Source organism: Meleagris gallopavo, chromosome 7, assembly GCF_905368555.1.
Source record: "Meleagris gallopavo chromosome 7, MGAL_WU_HG_1.1, whole genome shotgun sequence".
Taxonomy (NCBI): Eukaryota; Metazoa; Chordata; class Aves; order Galliformes; family Phasianidae; genus Meleagris; species Meleagris gallopavo.
Genome location: NC_139410.1, coordinates 28974101 through 28991643, shown reverse-complemented (window position 1 = coordinate 28991643; position 17543 = coordinate 28974101). Strand labels below are relative to the sequence as shown.

General features: G+C 41.4%; 1 protein-coding gene across 1 annotated transcript in view; it reads left to right on the top strand.

Annotated features, from left to right (window-relative positions):
• Positions 1-1639: 1639 nt before the first annotated feature.
• Positions 1640-17543, top strand: part of DPP10 (dipeptidyl peptidase like 10) — a 188674-nt gene continuing 172770 nt past the window's right edge. Inside the window, exon 1 of the mRNA XM_085228156.1 lies at positions 1640-2056. Within this exon, the coding sequence (XP_085084282.1) occupies positions 1982-2056 (75 nt within the window). The 5' untranslated portion in view covers positions 1640-1981. The remainder of the gene's footprint in view (positions 2057-17543) is intronic.

Below are 17543 nucleotides of genomic sequence, written 5' to 3'. Positions count from 1 at the left end.
CCTTAGCCCTGCAGCATACAGCCAACACAAATGAAGGATTTTCATCAAAGGCTTCTTGGGAGGAATAACACAGAACAGTGGGTATCGATGTGCAAAAGGTGTTTTCTTGGTTGTCCTTTTTGCTTTTTCTGTGCACAGCACAATTATACAAAAAGAAATAGCAGCAGAAGGCAAGAAGGTAAAGGGACAGGGCTCACAGCAGCAAGGGTACAGAGATAAGAAAGGAAATAATGAATGGTGAGAGAAAGAATAGGGATGTGAAATGGAGAGGTGAGAAGGGGCATGGATGGCTTCAAGAGAAGCTGAGCAAAGGGACGAGAGCCATGCAGGCTGGCACTGGGCTGAACGATGCTTGTCTGCACTGCAGGTGCCTGAAGGTGAGTCCCATGTACTGGGATGTGGGTGGCCCTCAGCATTGAGCTGGCAAGGAATTGTGAAGGCAGGAAAAAGAAGAGATTGTCACTTAATTGAGACCATTCTCCTACCTTAAGAGGCACTATCTGTGCTCATATCACTCTGACAGATTTTTATCTAGCTGCCAGGGCTGAAGGCCTCAAAACTTTGCAGAAGCGATCCATCGCGTGGCAGTTGTAGACACTCACTTTAGTTTTATTGAGGTGATGCTTTTCTCTGCCTCACAAAGCTGTTCTGGAAGACTGTGCTGGAAGCCCTTCTAAATCAGGATAGATGACAATTACTGCTCTCCTATCCACAGGCTTGTTATCCTATTGAAGAAAGAAATTAGATTTGTTTGACATGATCTGCACTTGACAAATTAATGGTGCCTATTAGTCATTATCTAGCTTTCATTTAAGTGTTTCCAAAGTTCATCTCAGTATTTTTTTTTTTTTTTTTTTTTTCTTCCTTCAAGAACTTTTACTGGGTCTGTGGTGTCTGTTGCTTGGTGGAGGAGTCAGCCCAGTACTAGGTTATATGGGCACACAGATAGGTCTGTGATTCCTCAGTCCCATGTCAGCTCCCTGCTCCTACTAGAGGCTGAAACCTACTGGCAGTCTTTGTTACTCCTGCTGCTGGGTGCTCACCACCCAGCAAGAGCTGCTCTTTCTTGGGAATTCCATGCAATAACGTTAAAACAGATCAAACACTTTCATTGCAGGACAAGGAGAAATGGTTTTAAATTGAGGGAGGGGAGATTCTTTACAGAGAGAGTAGTGAGGTGCTGGAACAGGCTGCCCATAGAGGTTGTGGATGCCCCGTCCCTGGAGGTGTTCAAGGCCAGATTGGATGGGGCCCTGGGCAGCCTGGTCTAGTATTGAATGTGGAGGTTGGTGGCCCTGCATGTGGCAGGGGGGTTGGCGATTCATGATCCTTGAGGTCCCTTCCAACCTTGGCCATTCTGTGATTCTAATTTGCAGTCTCTTGAGAGCAGGGTTGGCCAAGACGGTACTGGGCTGCATTTCCACCGTACTGTATCGTCTGCTTCACAGGGCAGTCCTGCCCGCACTCCTTGCCACTAAAACAGCAGGGTTGCCCTCGACGGGGCCGGTCCCCGCGGGGCAGTGCCGGGGGCGGTTCAGGCATCGCCCCCGCGCCGGCTGTGCGGAATGGTCTCTCCCAGGCCGGCGGGCACCGCTGTGACACCTGCTGGCTGCTCAGCGGCGGGACGAGGCGGGCCGGCCCCCGGCGGGTGGAGCGAGGCGGGCGGGAGGGCAGAGGGTGCCCGGCGCGGGGCGCTCGGCGGGCGGCACTCAGTGGTGCTGGGGGGCCGTCCGTGGGCAGCGGGGCAGGAGCACGACGGTGGGGCCGGAGCGGGGCTGGGATTTCCGTCCGCGGGAGCGGTGTTTCCGCGCCTTCCGCCCGCCTTCCTCTTTTATATTTTTTCTCCTCCTCCTCTGCCGCCGCGCCACTTCCAGGGGAGGTTGGTGTCATGCGGCTGGCGCCGAGGGAGGGCTGCCCGGGGCCGCAGCGACAGTGAGAGGCGGTGAGAGCAGCCCAAGCGAGCGGAGCCGAGTACCCTGCGATGACAGCTATGAAGGAGCAGCCGGCGCACCCGGGCGGCAGGGGGAACCCGCCGCCGCCGCCGCAGCCCGATCAGGTGGGAGCCGAGGGGCCGGGGAGGGGGTGGTCGCCGTCCCGGTGAAGTTGTGCGGAGATGAGCTCGAAGTGCGGGGGGTGCGAGCAACCTCGGGTCGGTTCGGCCGGGGGATGCGGGAGCCCCGCCGAGCCGAGTCCGGGGGGCGGAGGACGGCTCACGGGTATCCAACCGTGCGGGGTCCACAGCGAGGAGGGATGCTCCGCATCTCTGCCCAGGGCGGGGAGCGACCCCGCTCGGCTGGGGGTGGGGGGTTTCCCGGAGGGTTCGCCCGCATCTCGGAGCGGGGAGCGGTACCGTCCGGCATCCCAGCACCTCTCGGCGCCGGGCTGCATCGGAACGTCCGCGTGTTGGGCAAGGTAGAGAACAGGGGAAAAGCTGAACTCGGCTTTGAGCACCGCAAAATCGAACTTTCCATTCTCGGTCCGCGGGAGCCGTTGCTCCATCCCAGCCACTTCCCGAGTGGTCCCGGGGCCGCGGCCGCGCGCTGCCACTGCTGCAGAGGCGGTGCCGGCGTTGCCCCGCGGCAGTTGCAGGGATCCATAGAGCTCATACATTTCTGGAACACTGTTTTGCTTTAGAGGGTCTCTGCTTGCGGGTAGAATAAAAAGTGCTTAAACTTAACCGATCTTCATATTCGATTCAGAGACGCTGAATTGCCTGAATATTTTTTTGTTGTTGGAGGTGGATATCTTTTCAGAGTAGCCTTCATGTTATATACTGAGAATCAGTGGTTTGACTACTTTTTCAGGTGATAATGAGGAATAGGAGTAAGTTCTCGATTTAAATCACTGCAGATGTGAAAACAGTATCCTAAATATAGAAACGTAATTACCAGAGCACTGTAGAGCTCTTAGCCTCTCTCACAGTGGGTGCAGGGACTGCTGTGCTGCAGGGAGCGTGGGGACCAGGTCCTGTGCAGTTATTTGCATTGCATTTCTCCATACCAAGATTGGCTTTACTGGTAAAAGTTGACATTGAATCAACGTTGATCATCTGTTGCCATAGATGCCAAGGCTGTAGATAATGATATTGCTTACAAAATTTGGATTTCAATGAATGGGAATCTTTCTTTAGGTTTAAATGATCACAATAGGGATGTGGGCCAAAGTCCTTCCAGGAGCTCTGTGCAGATTGAGCTGGTGTTGGATCTCCTCAAACACTCTGTTCTTATGCAGCCAAGATCCAGACAGACATATCTGAGCTCCCTCCAGGGCCAGGATGTGGGCAGTGCTATGCCAGTTCTATGTTGGAAAGGCTTCTTAGCACAGCAGATTTGGGCTGTGGCCTTAGCAGGGGGATAATATGAGTTACAAGCTTTGTTGGCTTTCTGTGATTGCTGTTAGAGAATGAGAGCCCTTGGTGGAAGAGCAGCTCGTACTCCCACTGTTTGTGCACATCTCATAGCACTGTTGTTGGCAGGTCTGTCAGGAAGATGTACCCTTTTTAGGCCTTCAGGAAATCCATCTCTGTCAGGAACCTCAATGTTTCATTTTGCTTGGTGAGCTGGTATAAGCTTGTGTCAGTACAGGTGATAGCTGTAGCTTCTTTATTTTTAATAGTAAGCCTCATCTGCATGGAGGTAGCTTCTGAGACTGCAGGAGCAGAGGAACTCTTTTGGTAGAGAAGTGGTTGGACCTGTGGAAAGCCTATGAAGGAGCAAGGAATTACATTGAGATTTTCTAAGCATAGATCTCTTTTCTGTTTTCCAAGTCCGGTTTACAGATACTCCTGAGAACAGTCTTTCTGAAGCTGATGCATTGTGGTTAATTTATAGGCTAGGGACCTGAGCTGCAATTTGAAATTACAGCAGGCTGATGCTGTGACTTTCCACTTAAATAAAAGCTTGGATCGACTGACTGAAGCATCCACAGCCATTAGCTTATAAATAAATTGGACACAACTTCATATCCAACACTTCCTTTGATGGTAGTATTAAAGCAGTCCTCCCCTGGGCCAAGGCATCTAATAACAACTTCCATTAACAGTGCTATCAGTGTTTCAGTAATTCATTTGATAAATCTATCAGATGTATTTGTAACTTCTTGCTAAAAAATGACTTCTGTTTATTGCTGATGATGTATCAGTAGAAGGGAAAACAGCTGTAATTCCTCATTTTTGGAAAATTCTATCAAAGGACTCAGGCTTGTGTCAGAAGTAAACGTGGTTTCCTCCATACATCAGTACAAAAAATAGCATTTTCCATCTTGCAGCTTTTAGGAACTGTCCCAGGGTCATAGGCAATGATGTTTAGCAATCAATTTTAGAACGCACAACCTTTCAGCAGTCAGTGGACACAACACACTTGAAAAATATAGTGTACCTGTATGGCTTGCTGGTTGATGAATGTTGCTGTCTTTGCAGTTGAAAAACTAGGATAATTCCTCTAGGTATTACTTCTGTGAGGCTTCAGTCTGTTTACAAAAAAAAAAAAAAAAAACAAGCATGATCTACACCACATGGTGCTGCTGGCTGTTCTTTGTGTGTATAGAAGACAGACTTTTGAAATTTATGACCATCCTCTCTTGAGCCTCTCTTACTCTCCCAACTTAAAGACTTTTAAAAATTGATTTTAAAATACAAGAAAAATCCCCCAAACAAGCAGGTTATTTCTTTACTGTTTGTCATTTATAAGCTACTGCGTTCTTGTTCTTCAAAATAGGTGAGCAGAAATGAAATCAGACTGTACTGCATTGCCTTAAATAGAGGAATTCTTTGGTAAGCATTTCAGTTATGTGTTCGGTATACATGCAGGCACAACTGACTTCTGTTTGCTCCAATAGAAGTATGACTGTTTTGATTAATAAGTTGAATTGTCTCTGTGTCAAGACCAGTTTCTGTGGTCACTGTGCAAAGGTCATATTCTGAAAGTGTGTCTGAACAAAAGAGAACAATCTGTGCTTTTTTTTTCAGTGCCAAGGCTAAAATGGTTTATACTATTAAGTCTTCCTTCACTGCATTACTTTTTTTCCCCCAAATTAGACTCTGATCTTGCAGTTGGAAAAATGCTGATGGATAGTTGTGTCTGTCTGGAGCAGTATTCATCTTAATGAGGTTTATTGAGGTGATGGGTTTTCCCCCTGCCCCATTCAGGTCATTTTGAGCTCCGTGGGTCAAGGAAAAGCTTGAACTCTTAATCATATCACTTGCAACAGCTCCAGTAACATGAAAGATTTTGTTGGGTAGTCATCTTTTTGTCCTCTGCTCTTGATTGTGTTTAGAGTTGGCTTCAAGCTGAGATAAGAATCTTTGTTCTAGTACATAACCCAGAGTGACTTCACATTTTTCCTTCTTACCTACCTAGCGGAATCTTGTATTTGTTATATTGTGGCAATATATCGAACATAGTGCTGTGCAAGGTTCAACATAATGTCAGAAGCATCAGGTAGAAAAAAACAATAAAAGTGGAGAAATAAGGTTGTATTATTATGCCTAGAATGTTTTGTAAGGAGTTAAGATCTAAATCTTATCTTTAACGTTTACATTCTATTTCTTACACTATATATATATGCTATGCTATTTCTGTACTGGATACAGAAGCATTACAGGAAGAAGTGCTACAGATTTGTAATATCTGTTGGGTATATGATCAGGAGCACAAGAAGCTGATGTGAAAATGTGTTAGTAGCAGTGGTCTGGAATATCATTCAGGATTCGTGTTCTAAGGGAGGGAAATGAACAAGCACACTTTCAATAGCACACGTGGCCTTGATTTGTTTTCTCTTTTCCATGTGGCTGTTGAAGTGTAGTTCTGTCATGTGCCTGATTGATGTGATTAGGACTAGAAAAAACTGAATCTCATCTTAAGTCTTCATTGCATTTCTGATCTTCTAAGCTGATCTCTGTGGAGAAGGGCTTAGCAGGATCTCAGTTCTAGTGAAGTGCTTCTTGTGTTAATTGAAAAACATCACTTCATGTGATATCTTATAAATAGTCTATTTGTGGTATAGGATCTTGGGTAGCTTGAATGAGCAATGAGAGGATATTTTTTAGGTGGCTCTTCAGAAACTTTCCAAAGGCAAAGAGCTTTTCAAAGAGCTTGCAGTGCTTGATCTTGTACTGGGAACCGGGAGCACCACTGTGGAGAGGTCTTCTGTGAGGGACCCAGAACAGGGTGATGTGTGAGCTTTTACTTCTTGCACTCTCTCATGATGTCTTGCAGGTTTTCCATGTCTTGCTTTCAAAACAGCATGCAGGGGCCTGTGTAGTGCAGCACAGCACCTGGTTTTTCAGCATTTGGAGCTCTCTGCTTTGCGGGTGTGTTAGAAGGATTACTGCAGTAATGCAAAACCTGAGAAATAGGGCAGCCTTTCTGGCTGTTCAGTGTTGAAGTGAACTGCAGGCACTATGTAGCAATCTCACATATTTCAGTATACATACTGTACATATTGCATTATTTTCAAACCTACTTCCTGTGTTTCTTTCCAGTTTCTTCCCTGTGAAGGTATTGCTTCAGGCAAGCAATTCTGATAATTAACAAGGCAGAGGAACTTTTTAAGCCCACTGAGATGATGTTTGATGTTATTGTAGCATTTGAAAGCCATCACCTTAGCATTTTTTAGTAACTTGAAGGCATTTGGAGATTACACTCATACATTACTGACTCACAAACGTGAACACAGGCTTTCTTTCCATGGTGGTAATAAGGATAAATGTAACTTAGCTTTTGTTATTTTTGTTTTAAACAAATAGAGCTTTGAAATACGCTTCACTAGAGAAAAACTTCTAGGTGTACAGGACCATACTTCACATAATCTTTTCTTTAATGTGATATTGGAAGACACTGGAAAGTCATCTGCTACTGCGAATCTCCTGCCAGTGGGTGGCTGCAATTTGTTGATGCTGTGTTCATAACTGTTAGAAGACCTGTGTCATATTTCAAGTCCACACATTAGTCACAAGATTTCAGCAGTCTCAAACTCTGTACCTTTCTGCTGTAATCATATATTTTTTTATACTCCACTCAGCTGCTTCAAATGACTTTCATGAGTATGTGATAGTAAAATAAGCAATGCTGATGGTGACTGATGATGATAAATTGCTGTATTTATCAATTAGGAAGGACAATGGATGACCTACAGATCTGAGGCTGAAGCTGAAAGACCTTTCCTAATAGTTCTTAATGCTGCTGGTGACAGTCACATAATTTAGTGTATGTTGCATTTGTAGAGAACCAGAAAATAGTTTTGAATGATTCTCAACCAAGATAAAAGCCCTCTGATGTTTGGAGGACAAAGTCTTAAGCAAATCAGTTAGGAAGTATTAAACAGTGTTATGATTTAAAGAGAAAAAAGATTCTTTAAAGGCTTATGGGGGTTATATTACACTGCCTGGGGCAATATTTGCAATTTGCATTCACTGGAGTAGGGGAAAAAAAAAAAAGCATTTTGTAGCTTTCTATAAAACAAACTGGGCAGATATTAGAGTTTTCTTTTTGGAGATACAGGGAAAATTTCAAATGCTAGTGGGAAAACCATTAAAATTATTTGAAATGCTGAGCAAGTGAGAAACTAAATCAAACACTGCCAGTGCAACCGATCATTTGTCCTCACTGTTTGTTCTTTCTATTACTGCCTGTGCAGGGGCTGCTGGCTTCCTTTCCCCTTTCCTATCCTACGGCTTCACAGACTGCTTAAATCAAAGCATTTAATATATATTAGGGGAATCTTTCAGAGGAAGAACTTGAGCTTAAGTACATTTAGAAGAAATGATATGCCACAGTTTTGAATTTCATGGTAGAACTATTTAAACCAGATTGTCCAATGGAAGTTCTAAACAAACACAAAATATCTCTAGGAGTTGAGTGGTGTTGGTAATTATAAATTTAGATTTGGTTGTTTGTTCCTTCCAGAAAGCTTATTTTAGGCATTCTTACCTTATTTGTGAAGGTTATTCTATCCCAATGTGAATAGCAGCACAACAAATTCCTTCTGAAAAGTTTAGGCAAGCAGCTCTTGTTCTGTGATTGCAGTGGGTCGTCAAGCATAAATATAAACTTAAAACTTCTCAAGGTAATAAGCTCTCAAAGTCAGAACACTTTTAAATATATGATTAGCTGCTATGCAAGGAAATGAGTTACAAAAGATTCTTTTTGACTTTTAATTAAAAGGTTAATTGTATTGTAAGTATATAGAGTATGCGTTACTTTTCACTTGAGATGGTTGATATTTATGTATCCTAACATGTTTATATACAAGAGTATTGCCCTGAAGTCATGGGGACCATTTTATGTGAATAATATCTATGGGACTAATTGCATAATTTGCACCACTATTGTTTTCATTATATCCTGGAAAATAAGTTCTTTAGTTTGCGGTAAGATGGGTCAAGCTTCAGTACTCAGTCTGTGTGTAAGGTAGTTACCCACATGTTGTCACTGACATCTTTTGAAGTTTTTGGCAGCAAACGGTGTAGTGACGTGTTTTTGCAAGTAACAGATCTACAATGCCAATATTGTAAGCCAGACTCTAAAAAGGTTCCTGAAGTCAGCTGCCCGTGTATGCAAGTGGTTTGTTCACCCGTTAAAAAAAGGCTGAATTTCTACCTGTAGATTTATAGTAGTATATCTACTTTCTTGTGTTTCATGAAGGGTTTCTACAAGCAATTCTGTACTGAGGAGAGGACTCCTGCCAATAGCAACACGACACAGAAAGAAAAGGAACTTGATGCTATAGTTGGAAGTAGCAGTAGCATGCTCTATATTTTGAATTTCATTATGGCATGAGTAGTGATCACTGAAGGAAGGATGAAAGCTGAGCTGGATGGTTCATGAACACTCCAGTGAAGTCTCTCTTTTTTTTTTTTTTTTTTGTTACTATTTGGATCGAATCTTTAGCTATTTTCTATGGCCCCTTTATACTCTCTTTTTGGACGTGTTTCTGCTTCAATGAAATGCTCTGTTCTGCATGAGCAACTCTCAAAGCTGTCTCACTACTTTCCTTTCAGATTTGTTATGACTCCATGTGATTCTCTCCTGTATTACACCTTTTTCCACAGCTTTGACCTTTAATTTCCTGCACTCGCTTTGTCTAACACTTTTATTCCAACAGCCCCTCTTCCTTTCTTTACCAGCGTTGCATTTCTCTTTGTAAGCTAAGCAGTGTCTTCGTTGTCTTTGTCATCTTGTTCTCCTTACTCTTATTTCCTCATTGTGAATCATTTGAAAAATGTTGTCTCATCTGCTTAAGTGCAATGCTAGCTTTTGTTGATGGTATAAGAGGAGTCTAGGAGCAGAGGGTAATAACATACGTAAAGAGTGCAGGTGCTTTGATATTTCCACAGCAAACCAGTGATTTTATTATGTACTGAAAATATATGTACAACATATAGATGCTATGGAGTCCTTTTTGATGGATCTATGAATTATTAATGGTTTTACCACTCTTGATAGTTGATATAAATGAACTCCAATGAATAAAAAAAAACAACAACAGAAAACACCTTCTTGAGCAGCCATCTCTTCCTTTTTTTTTCTTTCTCACTCCCACCCTTCTACTCTTAACAATGATCTAAACTGCCTGCTTCCCTTTTCACGTGCTATTGTACATCTTTGTCATAATAGTGAAGGAATAATAGGTTATCTTAGATATGAATTCAAGAGGACTTCTCCTAAAGAGCTGCAGTTTGAAATATGAAATTCTTACTCTTAGTGCTTCTCCACGCAGCACTTCAGAAAACTTGATGCGTATTTATTCTCAGGGCTGAAAGCTGCAGCTGTGACTATTTTAAGAAAGATTTTGAAGCCTGAATTACTGGTGTGTGTGGTCAGTATTCATCCGCAACCTACAGTTAGCTCTGTAGATAGGCCCTCCATCGGGCTGTCGCTACTATGTAAACTTCTTTTTCTTTTTCTTCCCTACTTTATTTTTTTCTCGCTCACAGCTAGAATTTTTAGTCATACCAGGTCTTACTTGCTATCTATGTGTTGAGGAAATTCTGTGGGTTTTTTTTCTGCTTTTTATTGTATTGGCTCTTGCACTGAAAGACAGTTCATGTGTCCTTGCCAACATGCTCGATCTTGGTTCAGTTAAAGCAAGCGTGCCTGAAAATACACCAACATGTGTTTTGTGGTTTTAACAGATACATGTTTGGCTGTGTGAGTTATATCCCTATCCCTCCACCTCTAGTAGACTGATTCCATCTGCTTATTTTGTCAGTTATTTTCTGGAAGGTATTTTCCTCCCAACAAGAAGTCTTGCTTTACATCTGCTGTAGTTCTTTTGAGACTGGGTCATATCCACAGCATTATTTTGCTGTATTGCATCTCTTTTCTTAACACTGCACATGATTCACAGACAAGTTTTGTATTTAAAACTATTTGCAGAAGTGATGTTCAGTCACTGAAAGTGAGTTAACTGTTTGTGCAAAGGCTTTCGGGTGGAGTGGACAGATCACTAGAAGGGTTTTGCCCCTAAGGGCTTTCTTGAGGTTTTTGGTGTGGAGAAAACTGTGCTTCAAGATTAAATTATTCAGCAAGTGTTTTTTTTTTTTGTTGTTGTTGTTTTTTGTTGTTTTTTTTTTTAAGTAATTAAAGCTTCTAGCATTTAATGTTTTATGTATGCAGATTAAAAATTAAGGTTGATTAAATCACAACAAAGAGAAGTTTAATCACAAACAGCGGACGGCAGTACCTCCTTTGTGACTGGTGGAGCAGTGTTGTGCCTGCTTCATTACAGCAAGCATTGACTCCATCTCATTAGGGCAGGTTTTTTAGACGACAGCATGGTTAAAAAGTGGGCAGTGGATTTTGATGCAATATGGCCCTGGCTTTGCTTGGTAGCGGAGAATGCATCTTTTTTTCTGTCAAATCTGAATTATAGGTGGTCTTCTTGTTTGTTTTTTTGAAATGGCCAGGTAAGTTAGGTTGTTTACTGCTACTTGATACACTTCTACAATTACAATCTAGGAAGAAAAATTAGGTTTTGGAAAAGGATTGATAGGAGATTTGTGTTGCAGAAATGAATATACTGGTGGCTGGCGACCTGCACGTAACGGGGGGGTTGAAACTAGATGATCATTGTGGTCCTTTTCAACCCGGGCCATTCTATGTTATGGTAAAGATATACGAAGATCAACAAGATCAGGAAGCAGATTAAAGTAATGGTTTTCTTGTTGGAAAGTAAAAGGCAAGCTGATAGAGCATGTACAAACAGCAGGTTTTGCAGTGTGTTGCAGAACAGTAGCAATGTGAAACCCATGTTATGTAAAGTAGCTGAGCATAAGTTTCTGCTGAGTTTTGGCCTTCAGTAACTCAGAACTCATTTGTTAGAGGAAGAACTCATTTGTTCTTTTTCTACTCACTGAGTGTTACAGTGCGCAAATTCCTGCAGCCTTCTAAAAATTTTACTTGGTTATCTTCTCTGGATTGAGCACGTGGCCATTTGAATACATATACCTGATGTTCAGGAATCAATGAAAGTAAGAGAAAATAAAATCTCATTGTTTCACATGCCAACATGAGTGCCTGCTAAGCTGTTTCACAGAGACATTTTCTTTCCTCGCTTTGCAGTCTGTGCTGCCCAGGCTGAGTGGTGCTGTGTTTCCCAGAGATGAGAAATGCCTTTATCTGGCAGAAGCCACATATCCTTAACATGGATCAGCCCAGTTTGTTCTGTCATTGTGGGAGAAATGCCCACCTGTGGCTCACCGTGTGCTTGGCAGGTGTTGCTGAGGTTGGGTACTGCTTATGCTAAGTAACAGTAATGTGCAATATTTCTAATGCACCTTAAGTAATCTTTATCATTTCTACCATTCATCAAGGACATAAGCTTTCAGTTCAGTAGGTAACTGCAATTAATTTTTCCATTAATGCTTGCTTAAAATAACAACAGTTCTTCAAAAGAGAAATTGAAAGTTATCTGTGTTTCAAGTGAAATAATTTAGTTCTAGCTGGTTGATCAAGTTAAAACCAGGATAAAAAGACTAGCTTTTAAACAATAGTCTCTGTTTATTGATCCACATACACCATGAGTAAAAACAATCTGAATTGTTGGCTTAGCACAGAGGTTGACTCTGGGCTGCACAGTGCGTAAGAACTATAGGGGAAAAAGTGAGCACTTGCTTTTTGGGACCTATAATCTAAGATCCAAGTGCTAACATTGAAAACAGTTGGTGGAGCAAACTCAGGAAACATTTCTTAGCACCCTTGGGCCTGTCACAGTTATTCTGGTGTTGGATCTGACAGAGCAGGGATCAGAAGGGATGGGGAGGGGCTCCTGGAGAAGGGCAGCCCAAAGGAGAGCCAGATGTCTTTGCAGTGCTCTCCATAGCCTTGGGTTCCTGCTTGAGCTTCATGTCCCATGCATTTGAGGCTCCTCTAACAATAGTTATCTTTCTTCTCCAGCTACATTTGCTATATTTTTACTGATGCCTCTGGTGTCTAGAGAGCCATATATGTACCATGCATGTGTAGATTGTAATGGGATTTATCAGTGTTGCTATGGAAAATTATTCAATCCCAATTTCTCCTTGTAATCCCATTGGGGGGGAAAAACCCACCACACTGCTACAACCACCCCAAACGTCAGAAGACCATTCAGTATACAAATGTAAAGCTCTTAGAAAGAGAACACCAGAGATTGTGTGAGTTTGAGATGATTATCTGTCCCAATAGTTCTAAATTGTTCTGAGTGCCTTCTGGAGTGCTTTTGTAAGGGTTGCACTGATGGTTGCCAGGGTTTATGCTCTCATGATGATTTTCTTCAGTCATCACGAAGGTATGGATGTATATTTTGAGGAATGCCAACTGAGGTGGTATTTCTCCTTCAGTTTCACAGAAAAACCTGTGCTGTTTCTCTTGAAACAAATCATACTTGTTTTCATTACTCTACCAACTCATAAGATTTTTGTGATTTTGTACAAACACAGATTTGCTGTTTTTTTCTTATAGTATGTTTTGTATGTTCATTCTTGCACACATCAGCATACACAGTGCGTTAAAATAGCTTGCCTTTCTGTGATTCTTCCACAGCAGATCTCTTTTACAACATCCAGAGAGGAGCTCTGCATTTCTTAATAATTTCTGCAAAATCAGTCACCAGATGTTGTTGCTCCCAAACATCTCTGCATAGAATAAGGGATGTACTGTTTCGGGCTAGAAACACTAACACTTGATGAGAAGGGACAAGTAAAGAGTGTAAATCCTTACCATTTCAAGGGCATTGGAAGGATTTGCAAACCCAATTAAATAAACTAGTGAGCACTGTGAAATATCTTGAGGGAATCATTAGTTTCTATAGAAAACATGTAGTAGCTGTTTCTTAACCAGCAAAGGTTTTGTGCTTTCATTCCACTGGGAAAGGCAGTTCTAGCTGAAATTGATGCATTCTTCTGCATGGGAAAAGATTCTGCCATTTGAATGGTTTTGTTCTACCTTTGAGAAAGGTTACACTGGAGAAAGGGAAGCTAGTGGTGGTGATTTTGTTATTGTTTGCAGTACTTCATGGCTATTCTTATCCTTGTCACTCATCTTGCTTACCAAAATATTCCTTGTCCATTAGCATCAGAGCCCTTTGTAAGTTTAGGGCTTGTTTAAGAAAGTACTTAGGGAAAATGCATCTATTTTCTGATCATGTTCCAGTCCTCTTCTGAGACTCAGAGTTGTCTGCACCTCACCTTGAAGTGTTTGAAAACAACTTCCTGTTATCAAGATTTAATAGCACTGGGGGAAAATCAGAAGTTAGTTGGCTTTTAAAATATTGCCCAAAGGCATTGCATTCTGGATGCAGCTCTCTCTAATGTTGGTGAAGTGTGAAATTTAAGACTCTCCAGAACTTCACCTTCAGTATAAAACTTCTAAGCAAAAACAGCATTTGATGGTTGCCCAGAGGTTAATGCTAGTGAGGGTGAGTTGTTTTCTCCAATAAAAGTGCATTCCATTACAGATCTCTGAATTGGGGCTTTTGGTATCAGGGCACGCACCTCAGAGTTCATCAAGGTTGCTGCAGTATCCCATCTTTTTTTAGTGAGCAATGGAAGACTTTGCCTGAGGCTGTGGGACCTTTCATTATTTCTTTTTGGAGCAGCCACTCTTTTTTTTTTTCTGATGGTTCCATTCTTTAACTAGGTGATGTCTAAGACTTAATTTCTGCATTTGGGTACTTCAGCAGTTCCAGTTTAGTTCTGAGGCAGCAGGTGGTTGTGCAGCATTTCTGAAAGTTTTGTTTACATTGTGACAGGTCTTGATTGCATGATTGGATTGCTATTCTAACACCAGGGTAAATCTAACTGGATAGGATAGGAATCAGGCAGATGAACAATGAAACTGTTATCTCCATTTTCCATTTTTCTACTTCAGTTTTTCTAAAATAAAAGTGAATTGCTGTGGTGTGACAAACATACCAGTCGTTTGCATTGGATGTCTCTGAAATGCAGACAACATCTTTTTATACAGAGTGAGAGCATAGAGGGAAAAGTATTTCATTCACTTGAAGTCAGCAGATTGAAGAAAAAAAGAAAGCAACAGCATTATATAGATAGAATATTGGCTAATAGTCTCACCAAACTGGAAAAAGAAATAGTGTGTTTCCATGTTTTGGAAAGAAGTATCTTCAGGGTAGTTGAAAGCCTTTAACGAGAACAGTAGGATCATTTTCATGGTGACCTTTCTTGCTCAGGAACTCAGAGTGAATAGTAAAAATTTTATGCATGCAGTGAATGGATTTAAATGAATATGCTTAGCATACCATGTAGTAGTGACTTTATCTACTTTAATACTATATCTATGTGATAATCAATAGTGTGTACTGACTTGGAGATCCCACTATTTATTCACTGGTGGTATCTTGAACCTTGGTGTAAGTTCGTGTCCTTTTGCACCTTGCCACATATTGAACTCTCTGCATTTCTGCTTTGCTGTAGTGCCCAGAAACCTTGGGTGGAGTGCAGTTAGGGTCTTTATTGAGAGCCACTGAAGCCAGAGACTGCAAAAAGAATCTGAGAGCAGTAACTGAAAGGCAACAGACTGTCACTTCAACAACTTTAATGTCGGCTTTCTCTCATCCTTTTTGTATGTGCATATCCCTCAACAATCCATTCAAGAACCTGAATGTGGTTTCTGGATAAACAGGATGGCTTATTCTGCGTGCTGTTGTTTTGCCACTGACCAAAACTAACCTTGTCATGCCTGGATTTATGATATTTAGCATGTATAACAGCTAGTGTCTGTTCTTCCCCTCCTCATCCTTTTTATTTCATTCGAAGTGCAATTGCTTCCCTGAAGAGATGTGCTAGTGCTTACAGTTTGGTTTGGACACCTAGAGGCACTAAATCATTTTCGATACCAAACCACGCTGTAATTGGATGTAATGATACCATCTTCCCCAGAAGGTTGCGTTTTGGGCATTTTGGTAGTTAGCATTTGTGAAGCAGTTTGAAATGCTGCAATGAAAGGTGTTTTAAAAAATGCAAAATGTTGTTATTATTCCCCAAATACAGGACTTCCCACCAGAAGTGCTCATAAACATGCAACTCTTACTGTTGAGATTTATTTGTGTCTTCATCTTGGGATATATGCTGTGTAAATTCAGTCACAGATTTTATTGATATTTTTCGTTGAAATTAATGGAGCTACAAGTAGCCCTGCTGCTTAGAGAATAGCTGTATTCTTATTCATTGTGCTACAGTTTTGTAAAAACCAGCCTTGCCAAAGTGTTTCCTTTTGTATTTGATACTGAATGGGTAAAGCTGGATGTGCTCCATACTAATGCTTGCTTTGAGCAAGACAGCTTAGAACAAATAACCCTTTCCTTTAAGCAATAACCCTTCTCATAACCGATCTTGAGGAACAAACAGTGAGTAAAAAGCTTTAATCCAGTCATAAAATCCCTGAATGTTAATCTAAAGCTCCAAATCTCATTTCCCTGTTTAGAAACCTTGCATAATAAAAACATAAGTTATTCACATGTAATGTGCCTCTTCTTACTGTGTTGCTGACCAAATGTGCTGGGCCCAGCATGCAAGCTTGGGTGGTTCACCACAAGTGTGGTATCACCGACGCTGCAGCATCACCTGGTAATTTTGGTATTGTCTGGTACTGCATGTAGTCAGTGATGCAGGTACATTACATTGTTGGCACTGTGTTTCTGGTTGTGAATAAAATTCTTTAGGCAGTGTTTGGAGCTGCAGATGTTGAAATGTGGTTTCATATCTCAGCCATTGGAAGAGCTGAGAAAAAAGTCACAGACTAATTTTTGCAAACTCATTTCTGTGGAGTGGAATGTGACTGATCGATATTCAGAAATGCCAAATGCTCACAACATTCTGGTACAGCTGGTCTCCTGAAAGCCCCTCTAGAGGCAGGAAGCAATTACGAACCAGTAGACAGCAACCAATTTTCATGCCACTGTGACAAAGCCTTTTCAAATAACTGCTTGAAAATGCTTTGAAACGTGTATATTCTGTAGTTTATCAGGTAAGCATCGAGTTGTTAAAATTAATCTTCATTTACAGACTTCATTCAAGCAAAATGCTACTGCTCTGACTGTATCGTTATTAATCCTGTGTTTACCAACATGTGGACATCAGTATGGATGTTGCTTTGCTTTGATTGGACTCTTAGGCGTAGAAAACAGCCCATCTGCTTCATTAAATTGTAAAATTGATTCTATTTTTTAACAGTTAGCATTTTAATGGACAGACGTTAAGATATGTTTCTATCTGCCTTTTAAAGCATAGTCTCCTATTGCAGTTTTCTGAGTTGCTTTTTGTTCTTTAGGATTTATTTTAATTTCTTTTTAATTTCGAAGTCTTATAACCTGACTTTAAGGCTTTAGATGAAGTTCTTAAGTCAGTGGGGAAGATGAGAATGAGATAAGTTTTATCAATTCAGGTCAGGCTGTTAATTATGAAGGGGAAGCCTAGTAAATGAAATGTCTGTAATGATGCTGAAATGAGTTTGGATCTCAGCATGGCCAAGTTATTTCAGATCCCAGTATATGTGGATTAAATCTGAAATATAGTATTTCTTCTTTGTTGGTGGCTATTAAAATTGCATTGTCAGAATCAATTTTCATAAATTTCTTAAGCATAAAACAAAACTGGATTTTCTTCTGATGTCTCCCTGCTTCTCCTTTTGAAATGGAGAGCAAACATAAGAAACCTCAGTTCAAAGAGGAACTATGCAAGACAGATCTAGCTGGCAGGGAAAGGGGCTGGTCTGCAGTACCTTTGAGCCATTACTGTAAGAAGTGACTGCTGTCTGAATATCATGGCAGCTACTTCAAGCCTTATTTATACCCAAACAGGGCCAGCATAATTGTGGCAACCTACGGGAATTATGTCATTATTTCATATCTAGCTCAGGCTGCCATTTCCCAAGGGAGAAAGTGGCATTGTATCAGTGTGTCCAGGAGTCAGAGCATGTAAACCCTACACAATGGTGATTGACAAAGATTAATGACTTGTAACTGTGGGCAAGAAAAAGAAGAGGAAGACCTTTGTAATGTGTTTTTTTTAAAAACAACCTGCAGGCTGTTGAGAAAAGTGTATGTGT